At 40.3% G+C, this 18,945-nt stretch overlaps 2 protein-coding genes across 12 annotated transcripts in view; one reads left to right on the forward strand and one right to left on the reverse strand.

Annotated features, from left to right (window-relative positions):
- XRCC3 (X-ray repair cross complementing 3) overlaps positions 1-18,945 on the forward strand; it is a 60,218-nt gene that overhangs the window by 39,525 nt on the left and 1,748 nt on the right. For 7 of the 8 annotated variants that reach the window (XM_007473500.3, XM_056811206.1, XM_007473499.3 and 4 more), the window contains 3 exons: positions 12,319-12,473; positions 18,339-18,551; positions 18,893-18,939. In XM_007473500.3, the coding sequence (XP_007473562.1) occupies positions 12,319-12,473; positions 18,339-18,551; positions 18,893-18,939 (415 nt within the window). The remainder of the gene's footprint in view (positions 1-12,318; positions 12,474-18,338; positions 18,552-18,892; positions 18,940-18,945) is intronic. The other variant, XM_007473505.3, reaches the window with a different exon arrangement.
- KLC1 (kinesin light chain 1) overlaps positions 13,949-18,945 on the reverse strand; it is a 48,564-nt gene continuing 43,567 nt past the window's right edge. For 3 of the 4 annotated variants that reach the window (XM_016431322.2, XM_007473491.3, XM_007473490.3), the window contains 2 exons: positions 16,218-16,290; positions 13,949-14,521 (listed from right to left, as the gene is read on the reverse strand). In XM_016431322.2, the coding sequence (XP_016286808.1) occupies positions 16,255-16,290 (36 nt within the window). In that variant the 3' untranslated portion in view covers positions 13,949-14,521; positions 16,218-16,254. The other variant, XM_016431311.2, reaches the window with a different exon arrangement.

Here is an 18,945-nt window from a genome sequence, read left to right on the forward strand (position 1 = left end):
AGATGACTGGTGCATTATTATTATTTCTATAAAATATAAAAAACAAAACAAAAAAAGGGGGGCCTCCAACCAGCTGAGTGTATTCTGTGTATAGTGTTTATAGAAGAATGTTATCTAGCATTGAAATGTTAAAACTCTTTAACCCATAATATTAATGTTATATGCTATTATTATATAGCATACCTTAAATTTCCATAACACTTCAAGGTTTATAAAGTACTTTTATAAGCATAGCCCTGTGGAGTAGCCTGTGTAAGTATATATTCTCATTTTAATTTTATTTTTTAAATCCTTTTCTTATGTCTTAGAATTGATACTAAGTACTGATTCCAAGGCAGAAAAGTGAAAAGGGCTAGACCAGTGTGGTTAAATGATTTATGCAGGGTCACAGAGCTAAGAAGAATCTGAGGCCAGATTTGAACCCAAAACCTCTTGTCTCCAGGCCTGGCATTATATCCACTAAGCCACCTAGCTGCCTCTATATTCCCTTTTTAATGATATAGTTGCCCAGAAGATGTCATTCAACAAAAGGCACTGCTGGTTATTGGCGGAACTGGGTTTCATTTGATTCTGTTCTTCGAAAAAGTTTTAAAACTTTCATTGCCTTTAACCTTTCTTTTATTCTTTCTCATTTTTATTCTCAGTATCTTATTGCTGCTTTGCTAGGCCCTTTATCCCTTGACAGTTCAGTTCATCCTTCATGCAACATTCAATATTAGCACTTCTTCTCTGATATACTCTTATTCCCTAAGCTTTCCTGACACTAGTGTATGCTGGTCTAGTTCTCCTTGTACCTAACTATTCTCTCTCCCTTGTTCTCTGCCTCTATAGGTAGATGTTTCCCAAATTTCTGTCTTCAGTTATCTTCCTTCTAAATTCCCCAGCTGGGCTATCATTTCTAGGACTTCAGTTATCACTACTCTATGGATGACTCCTAAGCCTCTGTCTTGGGCTCTGACCTCTTCCCCAAGCTCAGGTCTGATATTTCTAGCTGTTTGTAAGATATTGGCAACTGTAGTCCCATGAGTAGCACCTCACATTCATCATATTGCAAATAGAACTCACCTTTCCCTCAAAAGCCACTTTTCCTTACAAACTTCCATTTTTCTTTTGATACTATCATTCTTCTCGTTACCTCGCCTTGAAACCTAGCTTGGTCTCTTGATTCTTTACGGTCATTCACATCTCATATATTTCCACAATTTCTATCTTTTTACTGGTTTTCACTTTAATAACTTCTAATCCAGGCCCTCATAACCTCTCACCTGGCCTTTTAGAATATCCTCCAAAGCTTTTTCCTTACCTCTAATCTCTGCCCTTTCCAATCTATCCTACTTATGAATCCAGCTTAATTTTAGTAGTAGAAAACTCTTACCACATCACTTCTCTACTCCCCAAACATTTACTGTTTCTTCATTGCCTATTTCAGCCTCCTTAACTTGTCACTTGAGGCCTTCCATCATTTAAAGCCCATCCTGCCTTTTCAGCTTAACCTTGTGCTATCCATGTGCCTTTTATATTTCAGCTAGTCTCTTAGTTCAAATGTAACATCTTTCATGTAGCATTCTCAGTCCCCTTTACCAGAAATGATCCTTCTCTTCCTTGAACTCTTAAAATACTTTTACCTTTCATGCATTTTTATTTTCTTTTTTTCAGTGAACAGAAATTTGCTTCCTCTCCCTCTCATCTACTCTGCCAATGGAAAAAAAAATCTTGGTTAACAAATATACCCAAGCAAAACAAGTTCCCATACTAGCCATGTCCAAAAACATATGTCTCATTTTTCAGGAAATGTGTTGCCTACTTTATCCACAGTATTCTGGAATCATGGTTGGTCTTTGCACTGATCAGAGTTATTAATACTTTTAAAGCTGATTTTCTTTATAGCGTCATTTATTATTGTATGTTGTTCTCTTCACTTTACATCATTTCACATAAGGCTTCCTAGGTATCTCTGAAATTGTCCCTTTCATAGTTTCTTTTGGCCCAATAGTACTGTTATATTCATGTGCATCTTTTCCAGTTCTTTGCCACAGCCAAAAGAGCTACTATAAATGTTTCAACATAACTTCTCATGCATTTTTATTCTCAATTTAAATGCCATCTTCCATCCTCTAAAGTCCTATTCTGATGTCTTATCATGACATGATGATCCTGAGGTATCAAAAGCATTTTCAAGGTGTAGAATCTCTGGAAAGCTAGAATAATCCTTAAGTACAAGCCCAGCAATAGACTCTGTCTTTATTGTTTGAATCAGTTTTTTAAGTCTGGAGTATCTCATCTCTAGGGTATGAAATCACCAACAGAGGGGAGAAACCTAACCAATGAAATCCTGGATCTTCAGTAAATTCAAATAAGCATCTGTTGTCTTAATTCTCTCTTATTGTATTCTAAGCTTCTTATAGGTAGAGATTTTGCTTCCTCTGTCCTTTTCTACTCCGACCTTACACATAATAGGGGTTCAGGAAATGTTTGTTGAATTTAATTCTACAAACGTAGAATGTCAGATGTTTGTTGCACTGATTTCAAAGGTGATTCATTTCATATAGGGTGGCTGTTGTTTGTCTAGAAGTGCTTAAAGTTTAGCCCAAATATTTGTGAGCTGCTGTTTTGATTAATAATTATTGAACTGTTATTGTCCCCATGTATAGGATTTAAGTGTACAATTCATAAGTCTAATGAGCAAAGTATGAATGCTAGCTGATAGGTGCTGAAATGAGTATTCAAATAATGTGGCCGGAAGATGAAAAGGAATTGTAATTAATTCAGAATCAAGTGATTATCTTTTGGCATGAGGAGCACTTAGTTCATAAAATTACTTGGATTCTGTAGCTTTGGAAGGGAATGAAGGTTCTCCTACTTATCACTTTTGCATTTGTATGAAGACAATAGAGCAGAGGAAAACATTTAGACTGTTACAGAAAAGCTTTGCAAATTAGCAGATTTATCTTACAAAATCCTAGAATCTTGGGAGTTGAAAGGGACTTCTGAAGTTATCTAGCCCAACTTGTCCCTGAATAAAATCTTCTCAAATGTTTCCAAAAAGTGATCATCCAGCCTTTTAACTTGAACCATAGAATGATGGGACTTCCTAGTTTCCCGTTTCACTTTTTCGATAGGTCTGTTGGAAATGTTTTCATTAATTGACCCAAAATCTACCTTTATACAACTTTCAACCATTGATCCTAGTTTTATATTTTGAGATCAACCAGAATAAGTCTCATTACTGTTCCTCATGACAGACATTCAGATATTTATTTAACCCCTGTGTAATTTCTTCTCCATGCTAAATAGCCCCAGGACCTTTATCAGATACCTGAATTGCATTGTCTATAGTCTTCTCACCATCCTGGTTCCCTTCCTTGGTGTAATTCAGTTTGTCAGTATCCTTCTTAAAATGTCTGATGAGGGCAGAGACAGTTATTCCTTAAATTGAGCCAGATCCTACCTTCCTATAGCATCTTCCCCAATGACCCTAGTGTTCTACTCTCTCAGGGCAAATAATAATTGCTAACATTGGTTCCTCACAACAACCCTGTGAAAAATGTATGATAGGAATAAGTAGGCCTACTTTATAAATCACAAAAATGAGATTCAGAAAAGGGGGGGCGGTAACTTTTTATGACTAATAAATATTGAAGCTAGGTTCAGACTTTGAAGTTTAGAATTCTCCAAAATTCTAGTCAAATACTTTCCAATATGCCACACTTGCACCCTCACCAGGGCAGCATAAGTAATATACTCAAAATTAAGCCATCAATCAAGTTGAATTAGCCAGGAAGCAAGACATATGAAACATCCTTCTTGGGGGACCCTATACTATGTAAAATTTTTTTCACTTAAAAGTCTAGCTATTCTACCCGTCCCAAGTATGTTTTGCCCAATTTCCCCAAGACCTTCAAAGTGATACTTCCTACTTTTGTCTTGGTCTTTCTTTTTTGACCTTCTAGTTCATTGTGGCCCTTCATTCACTGAGTGTCATAGAAACAACAGGAATGTGAACCTGATTTGGCTAATACTTTCTAGTGCAACCACACCAACTCTGGAATTAATTTTTCCCAGTTAATAAGGATTTGCTTTCTTTCCCTTATACCTCCCCTCTTTCCCTTTCCACTGAGGGGGCACTCCAGGGTTTTGTACTGAAAGGATGTGGCACCAAGAAAAACTCTCTTCCTTACAACTTGTATAGCCTGGACCACTCACTGAGCTTCTTCAGGCCTCAACTGTCTCATCTGTAAATGGAGGGGGTTGATTGGCCCCAGAGATTTCCAACCTCACTTGCACTTCTCAGTCCAATCTCATTCCCAGATCAGTGCTCTTTCTACTAACCTGAGCTGCCCAGACAAAAATATGGTGTTGGTTGATCCTGCTTAGAGCTTGGCCTAAAGGACTTAGATTGGCTTCTGTTGACCAGTTAGGAAACTTAGCTTTTTTCCTCAATTCTTATCCACTATAAAGGGAAAAATGCCCCAAACTTGTAAACGTTATGTTTTTACTGAAACAGAATTGCATAATTCAATTAAGCATCTATATGCTGAGAAGTATGCTAGACACTGAGGATAAAAGGATTTTTTTCAAATGATTCATGTTACAATCCTTAAAAGAGCTGATATCAGCCTATTGGGAGGTAGGGGTGGAGTGGGAAAAGAAATACAAATTAGTAGGACTGTTACTGGTTTTTAATTGATTTAGTTGGTTTTTCCTATGAATTCAATGAAAAAGACTAAATTAAAATTATTTCTATCATTCAAATCCAGGCACAGATAGAAAACAAAACAGCTTGGCAAACGAACAATCATTGTCAATTGACTCCTTCCCAAAATGGCACTAAGAAAGCCCAGAGGCATTGTGTCCTATTTTCCTGGTTAGCTGCCAAGCCAGAAAAGCACAGTGAGCTAGTCCAGAGAAAGAGTACATGGAACAAATCTGTTTCCCTTGAAATGTTCATTTATTATGCAATTGAACGTCAGAAGAAGTCAACACAAAACTGCTTCCGTGTGAGCTATTTATCCTTCCTCTGATCAAGTCTTACCATGTGAAGTCTGTATTTTGTCCTTTAGGTATCGGGTAGTCTGAAGAGTTTTGAGCAGGGGAGTCATATACATAGTTGTACATTATGCATAGTCAGACCAACATATTATGACGATAACTCTGGCAGTTTTCTGGGCTGGCCCTGGCCAAGGCCAGTCTAGATGCTAGTTATAAACAGAGATGTACTTACCAGTAGCATAGGAAGGATATTCTGCTCAGCAAAGATACAGCTTTGGTTCAGTTGTATCCACCCTCCTGATTCCCATAAGAGCTGCATGTGGTCAGTCAAGTATATTGATTCTCATAGTAGCAAGGACTTTTAAGCTGCTTATCCTAGTGTGCTGGACTTTTTTATGCCTTAGGCAATCAGGAAGCTATCAACAGTTCAAGCTTTCATCTTCTGGCCAATTAAGAACTTTTTTTTTTTTACAATGTGGGAGTTTTTTTTTAATTATTTTTAAACTTTGAATTCCAAATTCAGTACCTTTCACTCTCTCCCAACCACTGAGAAGGCAATATGTCAGCAGTTGTGAAATCATGAAAAAATTTTCATATTCACCATATACTACAATTTGCTTTAGTTCTCTCTCTGGAGGTGGATAACATCTTTTCATCATGAGTACTTTGGAATTGTCTTAGATCATTTTGTAGATCAGAGTAGCCAAGACTTTCACAGGTGATCATTATTACAACTTTCCTGTTAACTGTGCATAATGGTCTCCCAGTTCTTAAATGCCTTGCAGCAATCCAGATCAGAACCTTAAGACTCCTCTCCGTCAGTGGTCATTTTTTCCAAGAAGGGTGTAGTTTCATAAAATTCTCTTGCTCCTTGTTAACTGAGGGATCCAGGAGTTCCCAACTTCCTGAGCTAATAAGTCTGCTGCCAAAGCTTGTCACATCATTTTCAAGGTTATTGCTAGTCACCAAGGCTTGCCATTAACCCCTCACTGGAAGTATTAGAGAGAATTTGCACTATTCATTCCGAAGTCAGAACAAAAGCTTTTAAAGTGACACAAGTGCCCCACTCCCCATTGCTGATATGGGAGTTTGAGGGACCAAGGGACTAATCAGAATTTGATGCAATGTCTCAAATGTTGTCTTTCATCACTGAACCCCACACATGACCCACCAAAAGTGGCCCAAGATCCAAAAGAATGTGGAGAAGGATCTCATTACCCTCTCTCCTTTAAAAACTTTTCCTTTTCAGCAATCCAACAGTTCTAGGACATTCTTAGTCAGAAGTCTTAGAGAAATTCAAGCATTGGCCTTTTGAATGATTCCCCCAGTGCCTTGTACTTAAAAGAGCCTTAAAAAAGTCCACTTGGCATAATTCTTAAAAGGAAAGTTCTTAATTTATTTATTAACAGGAAGGTACCAAAACTACCTAGCTAGTGGGCCTAGAGAGTACAATCATTCCCAATTACAACATTATGCAAGTTCAACAAACAATATTTTATAACATTGATCATATTTTACTGCCAGTCTAGTGTTTATAAGGGTGTGTCCCAAACTAAGCAATTCAAGAAAAACAACAAAAATTGCTCACAGACTTGGAGACTATTCACATCTGTATCCAGTTGCCAAAGCATGTAGTTTCTTTTCATTTTTCTTATGCTGGTAATCCACCTATTCTGGGACCATTAGCAACCACCAGCCCAGGAAGGCTAGCTATTATGGCCATCCCTTTATTCTCCTTGTCGACTTCCCTAAGTACCCAATGGATTAATCTCATAGGGCCAACAGGTGCCCCTTCCATGTGCCATCGAGAAAACCAAGCACACCATCAGAAGCATGGCAGCCCCAGCTCCCCTATCAAATCATATAATCATTCAGTATTACTGCTAGTCCTCATTGTTCATCCCTCATTTCAGCCAGATCATTTCTCTCCAGTCCCCTCTACTATGCCAGGAGGACTACATCAGGCCTGACTTAGGCCAGTCCAGTGGTTCAGGCTTGGGATTGGAACAAAATAAGACCCAAGATTATATGACAGTTTGCAAAAGGGAATTTACTTAACAGTAGCATGAATATATTACCAAGGAATCCAGCAAGGTTTTCTCACTTCAGGTTGTGGGAGGTTTGTGTTTTGGGCCTAGTCATTGTCACCATGTTATCTACAAATCCTGTCCTACTGTGCTGTTCACTTTAGCCTTTCTGCCCTCATGTGTTCAGTTCACTGCTTTGATGGATGTATTCACATAGCCAAGTAGTCTCAAGATGGATGATCCTTCCAGTAATGTAGATCCCAACTTTTCCATGCCTGCCTATACCTTAGTAGCCTCATTCATGTCTTCTCACAAATTTGCCACTGTGAATACAATAAACTTTTGGGAACTTTCCCTTTCTTTCATTGGTATCAGCTTAGTGAACTACTTGTTCTTATGGCAACTAGCCCATCTTTTTCACTCATATTCTTATATTTTTCAGTATAGTTATTGTATATTACACAATGTGAGCTAGAACAGTTAAGCTAATTTTTTCATTTCTGTGAAATCATTTCCAGAGTGATCGATGCAGATTTTGAACGGGTATGAAAAAGGACACAGCAGGCTTTTTACAGGCATTGTCATAATTCCTTGGGTTAAGCTAGGCATATAAAGGGTTTGGAATTATATTGTTTTGGTTAGCTGAATACAGTTTGACTATATATAACTTTTTGACTCAGTGGAGCAGGATACCAGAGGATACTCTGGTGGGAAGTCTTCTAATTTGTTGAGATCCCTCAGAATTCCTTGATGGATGTGGCTGCATAGAGAGCTCTCTCGCATTTTGCTGGTGGACTTGGTCAACAGAATGGGACAAGATGTATGTGATTACTAGGGTGTTTGCCAATCTCATACAGGCAGACTTCAGGGAAAGGAGGGGTGCAGAATAGTTGAGAGCCTTCTTGATGAAATCCATAACCAATGAAAAAAGAGATCAGCCTAACAGCCACACAGGTGAAAGCAAGGGTAAGAATACTAATTCTGTGACTTAGCTTGTCCTTTGAATTAATTCACATGTATATTGAAGACACACTGTATATGGGGTAGGTCCTGGAAAACTGCATAGTACTAAAAGTAGGGGCATTCGCTTTGGCTGTTGAAATGAGAGTTCTATTGAATTTGAGCTCAAAAATGAGAGAGAAAACTTGGTTTCTCTTATTCTTTTCAGTTCCTTCATTTAGAAGCAAATACCTCTTCAAATGAGTGATTATGTGGAGAATGAGGGAAAAGAAATCCACATGTAAGACATAGGTACCTAAAAGAAACTTATTAAAAGATATTCTTTACAGCCAGGTGGGGATCAAAGTAGGATACTATAGACCAGTAGCTTCAAATTCAAATAGAAACAGATCCCTACAAGTGGCACATTGACCTAGAAAAACACAAAATAACATTATCTATGTTTTATTTAATTTTCTGTTTTTGTTAAACATTCCTCTATTACATTTTAATCTAGTTGGGGCTTCACTTGGGAGTATTAGGAGCTACATGTCCTGCCCTTGACACCTGACAGACCTTCAGTATGTATTCAAATTTCTAGTAGTTCCACGAATTGATGTAATAATGCGATAGCTCCTCCTTCCCAGCTTTCCTTTTTTGTATGAGAAAAATCCTATCCCTGATGCAGTAGAGATGCTTTCTGCTTTTGGAGTGTTCCAGAATGGTGATGAACAGGAAGCCAGTACTATTACCTTCCCTGCCAATTTGACACTTTGGGGCCTTTGAGCATAGTAGCTGCTTGAGGGTGATGAGAATGTGGGCATAGAATGTTTCCTGGTATATACAAGGCTGGCTAACTAGGGGGATGGGATCTTATCTATGATCCCATGTACTGTGGGCCTGTTGGAGCCAGTGTTGTTACCGAGCAGAACACTACAAACACCAAACATTAGGAAAAGCATAGCTACTGAGTTTTGTTGACCCTCCCATAGTACTCTGTATGCAACAACTATGATAAACATGCTATCCTCACTTAAGTGCAGAATGAGACATATGCTTGTATGTAATTATTTTCTTCCTTTTAGACATAGTGTGGAAATTTATTTTGTTTAATGGTCTGGGACAAGTCCTTTAATTTTCCTGGCCTCTAAAGTCTCTTTTAGCTCTAAATCTATGCCTTTAATGATCTTTTCTCCCCTCCCAAATCTTGTCTCTTCCTGGGAGCATTGGGAAGGACAAGGAATTCTGATGAGAGGCCAGGATAAAGAGTAGACTTCGAGACTGCTTTCAGAGGAACCAGAGGCAGAAAATTTACCCAGAGCGTTGAGAAACTTTTCCCCTGACAACTGTAGTTATGAGTTTAAATTGCTGACCTTTTAGAGTTCCCACACATGAAGTACATAATTGTACAACATGAAAGTTAGACAACGTTGAAGCTTACTTTAGAAAAGGAGCATAGGATTCAGAACAGTCAAGATTGCAGGTGTCTTAAATAGATGAGGGACAGCCCAAAAGGCCCAATGATGTTCACTCCTTTGATCACTATTCAACCCAACCTATGCCAGTATGCACAGCAAAGCCATGTCCTAGGAAAGAGGATGTGCACCATGAGATTATTGTGGGGCAGTTATTTGAGATCTTAATTTACATGAATGCTTATATAAAATTGGTGACTTCGTACCTGGAAAAAAAGGAGGTCCAATTTGTCTATTGATATCTCTTAAATCATAGGTCTTAGACATGGAAGGGATCTGTAAGATCATCTAATCTAATGCTTTCATTTTATAAGTGAGGAAACTGAACCTCAGAGAAGCGGTTTGCCCAAAGTTCTAGAAGGAAATGGAAGGGCCAGTCCTTGAAACTAGGTTCCCTGACTCTTGGCCTCTCATCTAATTAGTGTGAAGCCAAGTTATGAGGGCAGCTGAGGCCTGCCCTCCATGCATTCTTGCCTGACAGCTTTGTGGGAAAGCCTAAAATTTAAATCACTACCTCTGAGGAACCTTTCCTAATGAGTGTTTCCTCCTCATACCTTAGGTAGAACTCTGATTACACTTGTCTCATATTATTTTCTATTACATTGTGTGTGTGTTGTATGAATGTTGTAGTATAGTGCCAACATCACTGGAGTATAAATTAAGAGACTGAGTAGTGTATTAGGTGGTTGATCTTTAAGGATTATGGTGATGTGGAATCAGATCTGCCACCCTCCTCTTTTCTCTTGACCTCCTCCCTTCTCCCTCCCCCTTCAGTTGGTTTCTTCAGTTGATGACACTAGAAGTCAGATCTGAGTGAGTTTCCTGATATATCTAATAGATAACTCACTCTTTGAATAGTTAGAACAAGGGGTTTATTTAAGGAAAGTGGAGGAAAAGGAAATTGGATAGGAGAGAGGGTTTAGGGTTTCCCTCATCTTAAAATAATCCTAAATTAAAGAATAATATTGTAGAGTCTTGAAGAGGGATGTGGCTAATAGGGTTGAGGATCTTTGAGTCACTTTCTAATACAAAAGAGAGAAATCAGTAAGAAAAGGATCTTCTCAGTCCTTACTCTTTCCTGTCTCAGGAGAAAGAGAGCTCCTATGTTTGAATCCTTCCCTTCAACAGTCTCCCTTCAGTCACAGTCTCTTCCGGAATGCTCCTTGATTGACAGCCTCTGCAAACCTTACTCCTTTGGCTCTGTTGTAGGTTTTCTCCAATTTACTCATTCACAGTAGGTTCTTCTCTGTTCTTTGCCTTTACTTGCTCCCTAAGTCCTGGATAAGTTCTTAATCATTAGTTTTTCCATTTATAAAACAGCAATCCTCATTCCTGTTTGTCTACCTTGTGAAGTTTCTCAAAGGATTAAGTGAGTCAGTGGATGAGAAAAGTGTTTTGAAAAACTGCACATTTTCCCCAACATCTTCATTTAACATATGAGGAAACGGAGGCGAGAGAGGTTAAGTCATGTGCCCAAAGTCACAGGGGGAGGTGGCAGGGTTGATGTCTGAACAAAGAAATGAAGATTCAGACTTGATATCCAGCACAATTTCCACTACATCACAATGCAAGACATGATCATCATTAAAAAGGGGAAAAGCCAATAATGTTTAGTTACAAGCACAGGCCAATGTGACCAACTTACGGGCTTCCTTTTCTTAAAAACTTAGCCTATGCCTTCCAGGCAGTGACCTCAGAAATTTTTTGATGAGGAATATAATAATAAAACACTTTATATTTGAGAACTTGAAGGGACCTTAAGGTGATTTAGCCCAACTCTTTCACTTTACAGATGGGGAAACTGAGGCCCACATAGGTTAAGTGACTTGCCCAAAGTCACAAGGTAGTAATTGATGAACCTGTTGTTCCTGTTATCATTGGTTGTATTCACAGATCTCATGATAGCCTTGCAGGCTTACTTCTGTCACTGTGCTCCCTTCTAGGGCCCACAGCCTCACACCACAGGCACAGTTCTGAGGTACTGATTCAGATGAGAGGGATGTTTGTTTACATGGAACAGATGTGTGGTGTTAGGACAAAGAGCTAGTGACTAGCCTTTCTTGAGATGTGAACAAGTCAGGGGCAAGCATAGTGATCCCAAGATTTGTAACTGGTAAGGAGATAAAGATACAAATACATGAACATCTTTTTTTGCTCACAGTCCAAAGGAACCCAACCCAGTTTCAGAGTCCTTGTCCAAATTGTGGCAGAAGTTCCTTTAGGGTAAAAAGTCTTGTTTCAGAAGGCTTGGCTGTCTGTTTGCCTTCTTCCTCTTTTCACTTCCCAATGAGATCAGCAATGCATTTCAAAAAAAGCTTCTGGTTGTATTAGTGTGAGTGCTAGCTCTACCAGCACAGAAAAGGGTTCTTTATGAGTGACAGGCGAGAAAATCACCCGGTGACCAAATGTCATGAATCTTACTGCACTTGGGACAGAACAACAGACGTAGTAACTTTTCTATCTTGAGAGCCTCGCGCTTTCCTGGAAGGGCTTTTAAAAGCAGAGGGCCATTTTTCCAGAATGAGGCTTCAGAAGGGATCTCTGAAAGACAAGTAATGTAAATAATAGAAAAACACTTAGGGCTGGCAGGCTAATTACTGTGGGATCTAGCTCATTAAAATAAGAAACTCTGGGGGCAGCTGGGTAGCTCAATGGATTGAGAGCCAGGCCTAGAGACTGAAGGTCCTAGGTTCACATCTGGCCTCAGACACTTCCCAGCTGTGTGACCCTGGGCAAGTCACTTGATCCCCATTGCCTAGCCCTTACCACTCTTCTGCCTTGGAGCCACAGTATTGACTCCAAGATGGAAGGTGAGGGTTTAAAAAAAAAAAGAAACTATAAGATGAATCTTTGGAGTTAACAGGGAATTGGGTTTTTGCACTTTTTAGGTGCAATCTACATTTGTACAGAGGATGTTTTTCCAGACAAGCGTTTGCAACAGCTTATAGCTCTACAGCATCAGCTGAGGACAGATGTTCCGCAGGATGTCATCAAGAAAATTAAGTTTGGCAATTCTATTTTCATTGAGCATGCAGCAGACATAGTGAGTATCCTGGCCCTGCCCTGTACCCCACAACAAGATGGGGGGTTGGAGCTCTGATTAGCCTGGGTTTCTAGGTGAATGGGAAAATTGAAATTCCATACCAAGGCTAGTTAGGGTGATCAGTTTTACAGTATAGAGCGAAGGTCTGCAAACTGTTACCTGCTTTTATATGGCTTATGAACTAAGAATGGTTTTTACATTTTTAATATACTTTTATTATAGTTTAAAATGCAAAACCATCTTACCTTGTTGCTGTTCATTAAATAGGCAGAATTACAGATGAGGCCCTTGGGCTGTATTTCTTAAATTATCTTCTATCACTTGGGATCCATAATAGTCTTTACATTTACCTGTATATGATACTGTTCTTTTTCAGCCTCATTTAAACAGTGTGCAGTAAATATAGAGGCTTTTGGAGAATATATCAACTAGCAGAACTCAATATATCCAAAGGCTTATAACAAGCTGCTTCATAATGGGCTTTCTTTTTTTTGCTGGATTCAGTATCTTAATCATAATCATAATAGCTAACATCCATGGAGCACATACTCTGTACCACCTGCTGAGCTGAGTGCTTTACACAACAATCCTGGGAGGTTGGTGCTATTATGGCATCCATTTTACAGATGAGGAAATGAGGCAGAGTTCAAGTGATCTGCCTAGGGTTACATAGCTAATAAGTGTCTGAGATTGGATCTGAACTCAGGCATTCCTGACTATAGGCCCATGTTCTGTCCATGTATCACCTGCCTGAGTTTGTGTTACTACAGTGTGGGGGTCTCTGTACATATACAGTTAAAAATGCCACTCCCTAAAGCAAGTTTTGTAGACTGTATTATTCCACATTGCAAGTAGGATGAGGCGTACAGAATTATCCTGAGAAGCTGCTTGTTGAGGGAAGAATTTGGTGTGAGAAAAGGAAGCCTGGTGGAGTAGTCAAATTTTGGCATTGGGTGAGCTATCTTCAGCTGATTGAATAGGTGAAAGCAGATGAGAGATTTAGTGCCACCAGGGGAAGTTCTCCCCACCTGGCTTCGGCCCCCTGTGCCACACTGGATGGGAGAGCTAAGAGAGCTGAGCTTTAGCCTTATACTCTGGCATCTGAAGTAAATTACTTTCCATCTCTGCACCTTCATTTTCCTTGGAAAAGGGAGGCAATGGTCTGAATAGTCTCCAAGGTCCTTCTGTGGTTCCAGGGTGCCAAGTCTTGGGTTCTTGAATCCATCACGTCTGACTTTTAGATTAATAAGGAACCTTAGTGAATGTTTCACCCAGCCCTCTCATTTGCAGAGAAGGGACAGGTTGAGTCTGGGACAAACTTGGGTAGTAAGTCTAATGTGTACATGGTTTCTTTTCATTCTCTGCTCTGCTCACCGGTTGGATGGAATAAAGGATTTTAGAAGGTGTCCTTGTTGTAGGGATTCACCTAATTTTAAAGTTCTTTTCAATAAAAGATAATTTTAAAGAATAAAAGGTATAGAGCACATAAAATTTAATTTTAAAAAATTTACAGTAAAATACATTAATTAACACACATAGCTCCAAATGAAGTAATGTATCAGGATATTATACACAGAGGCACAGGCCTTTCCAATGCAGATTCAGTATATGGCAAAGCCACAGACTTCAACCCTGCAGTCAGCCCCACGGTCTCTGGGAGAATTGGGGAATTAAATGATGGAAAGCAGCATTCTCCTTTAAGAGTAGAGGCTGACACAGACAAAAGACATTCAGGGACACTGGCCAACTCCCCAGGTTTGTTGTGTCACCAAAAAGGACTCACAAAGGTCACAGTCCTGTGTGATCCTGACAAATGATACAAAGATTAGTAGCAAGTCCCACAGCAAGAATAGCCATAATGAAACCTTGTTATAAATGACCACCAGCTCCCAGGTAATTGCTCCAAGCCTTGACTACAGCCCTATTGACTCCAGATGGGATGGTGTTCTCAGTAGTGAATGGTTACAAAGGCAGTAGCCGTGCCCCTTGTGAGTCCCGGGAGAGTGTGGACACTTCTGACAGATGGGATGGTCACTGGAAATGTTTCACTGAAAGAGAAGACAGCATCAAAGGCAATGGACTTTGTTCTATGTGTATGTGGCTCTAGGGTGCCTAAAAATTCCCCCAAACATGCCCCAACGAGCCTTGGGCAAAAAAAGAAGGCCTTAGGAAGTGGTCTGAGATCAGTGGCCAGTTGAGGAAAGCAAGCTGCTGGCAGAGTAGAGCCCACAATTTGAATAGCCCCACTGAGAAGTCACCATATCTTAAATGCTCTGTTACCTCATACCTGACGTGCTATGGGGTTGTTACCCAGTTTGTGAATTGTCCCAAGTCCTTGGGCCTTCACTGTCCTCATTTCTGTTTTTCACTGTCTGGAGTATTACCAGGGGGTGAATAGTGCAAAAGTAAGGGAGTCTCAAATCAGTGTTGTGTCTGGTTGATTGATCTGACAGAAGGATGGGTTAGGTAAACTGAAGCTGACACGGAAAATGAAATTTTAGGGATTGATCAATATTCAATCAAAGGAACAATATTCCTTTTCCCATACCAGGAAGGCTGCCCCCTATTTTCCAGGAAAAAGATCCTGCTCTTGTCTATGCTGACACATTTGTTAACATAAAGCACATTTCTGTAGCTTTGTGGTTTCAGACCTGCAGTAAGTAGTTTAATGCAAACTGCCTCCAAGAGTGGCAGCAAGTGGGTCTCAACAGGGGAAGTTTATTTCATACTGAATCTCATTTCATTCTGCTGTATTCCACAGCAGATGATGTACAGGTCAACTTCTGTCCCTTTTGCTGCTAATAGATCATTGTAGCTGCCCCTCAAAAACCTAGTTAGCTGGGGGGCTCCCCTGCCATCAACGGGGATGGGCAGAGCTTCGATTTCCTCATCTGTAAAATGAGGAGAGTGTGGCAGAAAGCCTCAGGGATCCTTGGGCTAAGCAGAAGCCTTTCTTTCCAAGTTTCAAGATCTGTTCTTCCTCTCCAGATCATTTAATATAACCAGGTTTGCTGTTTGTCTCTTGTCCTTGGTCTCACACATTCCTGCCATGATAGAGCCAAGAGTGATGGTTTTTTCCATTGATTCAAGCCTTCATCAATTCTCCAAGGGCCCTCTTTGTCTCAGAAGACTAGGGCATTGTGCCTGCCATAGAGATTCTGGGCTCAGTATATGCAGACCCTCACTGTGGGTCTGTGTTCTTTTCACTGAAATTCTGAAATAGGAGGAGTCACAAAGTACATTCCTCAGTTACTCTGAGGTACAAATACTTCAAGCATATTTTTATCTTCTTTATACACATAAGTAAACAGACTTCATTTGTGTAATTATGTGTTTTGTATATATTTATGGTCGTGCATGCAGGCTCCCCCTAATGTAAGCTCTGTTAGGTTAAGGGCTGTTCCACTTGACTTTATATTCCCAACACCTGGCACATAGTGAGTACTTAAGAAATGCTTTAGTGATTGGGAAAAAAAAAAAGGTCCTGTGGGCCCTAGCCTGCTCTTGCTGCCATGCTTGTTGCTCTGCTTAATTGTTTAGCTGCAGATCCAAATGGGGAGACCCTGAGCAAAACTCCAAAGACATTGTTAAATTCATTGGAGAGGGCAGTGTGCTTGGCTGACCTTGGGGCAGACACTGCAAACTCTGGCACCTTTCTTTACCCACACCCCACTGTCAGAAGCATGTGCATGATGTGCACACATGCACCCCTCTGATACAATAAAGGGGACTGGGAGGACTCACATTAATGGAAGATTCTTCTAAACCACTACTGCTGCCATCATTTTCGACAAAAATAGGTTCTATTGGAGACACCCTGGAGATTTAAACAAAGAATTAGATTTAGTTAATGGGACTAACAACCCAGACAGACAACAGATAATTTGTCAACTCTTTAGTTTGCTTTTCATGTCCTGCTGACTGCAGGTAGTTTGGCTTTATCTCAGGCTATGAAAGCATCAAACAGAAAGCTCAAGGCATTCTGAGTAATGGGCACAGTGAACTATGCTGGCCCCTCCCTAGCATGGGCAGAATCCACTCTGAGCAGCTGACAGGAATCTCCTCCAAAAGAATGCAATCCATAGATTCAGGAGGATGAGGACAGTTCTTCCTTGTTACCTTTTCTGGTCACTGCTTTAAGGGTGGTAGCTAAGATCTCTCCCCTAGAATGGGCTCTTCTTTCCCTGAGCCTGCCCCCTCCTAAGTTTAGCCCAGGGACAGTCACTACCAACATCCATTGTCGGGCTTTCTCTCAATGCCATTCCTCATCACAGGAACCTCCTGGAAGTCCGGCTTTGCTAAGGCCTGCAGCTAGAATAGAATCCCACTTAACAAATGTTCACCATGACCCTGGGCAAGTCTTAACCTCTCTGAGCCTTAGTTTTTTGTCTACAAAATGGTGACAATATCTACCACAAAAGGTTATTGTGAGGATTCTGTGAAGTAATGTGTTAAGTACTTTGCAAAACACAAATACTATAGTATCTATAGGTTGTTTTGTTTTTTCATCATTTAATCATATTTATCATCATTTAATCAGCATTATTGTCACCAAAGCAGGAAGCTCGAGAGCAAACAGGCTTGACAAATGCAAATTGGCAGCAATATCACCACTTCAGAGCAAGGGTTCCTAATCTGGGGTCTTTAAACTCATTTAAAAAATATTTTATAACTATCTCAATGTGGTTGATTTCCTGTATAATCTTATATACTTTATGCACTTCAAAATGTTGTTTCTGAGATGTTCAGACTTCACCAGATATCCCATGCAGTCCATCTTGTAAAAAAGGTGAAGAGCCTCTACCCAATATAGAGTTGCCCAGTCCACTGAGAGGCAGTTACTTACCCAGTTATCACATAGTGAGACCCATCCAATTCCAAAGCCTTCTCTCTATCCATGATGCCTGGTATCCTCATGGACATTACCACCACATTTCCTTAGATTCCAGTCCCCTCCTCCCCCTTCTCCCTTGTCCCACAGTGACCATGGTCAGACGTCAGTTGGAGAGATGAGAATCAGAATGTACTCATCTGCCAAGTCTAAGGTGAAGACTGACCGTAACCAACCCCAGCTGTTCTAGGGAGTGCCTGAGTGCAGGAGAGAGTATCATTCTCTGCACCAGCTAGGATGGTATTAATAACTAATTTCTTCTAGTCTTCTGCCACACCCAAACTCCCAGCTTCTGCAGAAAAGGTGGAGGACTCTAGTTGGAATGGGAAGATTTGAGAATCTGACAAAAAGGGTTATAAGATTTGAGTAGTTGTTCTAAGACCCTACATGAAGATTATTTTTCTTTTCCTCCTTTGTCTTAAGGATCTTAAATCTATTTGGCCTAAAAATATGTTCTGTAGGGTCCTTCTCTGCACAGCAGCCACTGATAAGTGCCTTAAATCCTGGGTGACTGTGGTGACCTCAGGCATGTGGTAGCAATTTTTTTGGTATAGCTAGACAGGCATCCCACAGATGGGCTAATGAAAGTCAAGACGCCAGCTTCAACTCGAACTTGTTCAGGTCCTCTTTCCCAGCCTGTTTTTCCACATTTACTTTCACTGTTCTGGGACCCTGATCTGTCTAGAGGGGAACAGAAGGAGTCATCTTCTCAGTGGATTAGTGTTACACACTGGACTAGAAAACTGGGGCAGGAGGGGCCTTTTTTTATGATCCTTAATTCTATTTTCCCTCATAATGTCTAACAACAGAGAGATCTAATAGCATCTTCAGTTACCAAAGGAAATTGCCTGTGGTGAACATGGGATGTCAACTGATATTAGATTTTCAATCAGTGTGTAAGTAAGGACTGCTGGCTAAAGGCCGGATTAGGGGGCACAGCGCTTGTTCCCACTGCTCTCCCACTCTGGTTCCAGGACGCGTTGTTTGAGTGCGTTACTAAGAGGGCTCCCATCTTGCTATCTCGGGGAATGGTCCGTTTGATCATCATTGACTCCATTGCTGCTCTGTTTCGCTGCGAATTTGGCATCCAGCATTCCATTACAAAAGCCAAATATTTACAGACCCTCGGGGCAAAGTTGCACCAATTAAGCAGTGGATTCCAGAGCCCAGTATTGTGCATTAATCAGGTATGAACCTTCTTCACCTACACATATGCTTGTGGAAAGATGTTCAATATCTGTGAAAAGGGAAATATTTTTTGAAGAAAGGATCAGTGGAGGGTGGTAGTAGTAGTAGTATAATCTGGCCCCTTGGTTACATCAAAGAGTGCTATCAGATAGGCCTTAACAGGGGAATCAAATGTCATTCTGCTGTTTCTCACAGCAGATGATATCCAGATGAACTTCTTTTCTCCTTTGCTGCCAAAAAAGAACACTGTTCCTGCCCCTCAAAAAAATATTAGCAGTTAAGAGTGTTTCCTGCCACTGTCATTCATAGTGTCATCAGAACCCAATTTTGTATTTTCCAGGTAACAGATACAGTGGATGAGAGGGGCCTTGCTGGCACTAATCTGGAGTAAGT

This window comes from Monodelphis domestica, chromosome 1, assembly GCF_027887165.1.
Source record: "Monodelphis domestica isolate mMonDom1 chromosome 1, mMonDom1.pri, whole genome shotgun sequence".
Taxonomy (NCBI): domain Eukaryota; kingdom Metazoa; phylum Chordata; class Mammalia; order Didelphimorphia; family Didelphidae; genus Monodelphis; species Monodelphis domestica.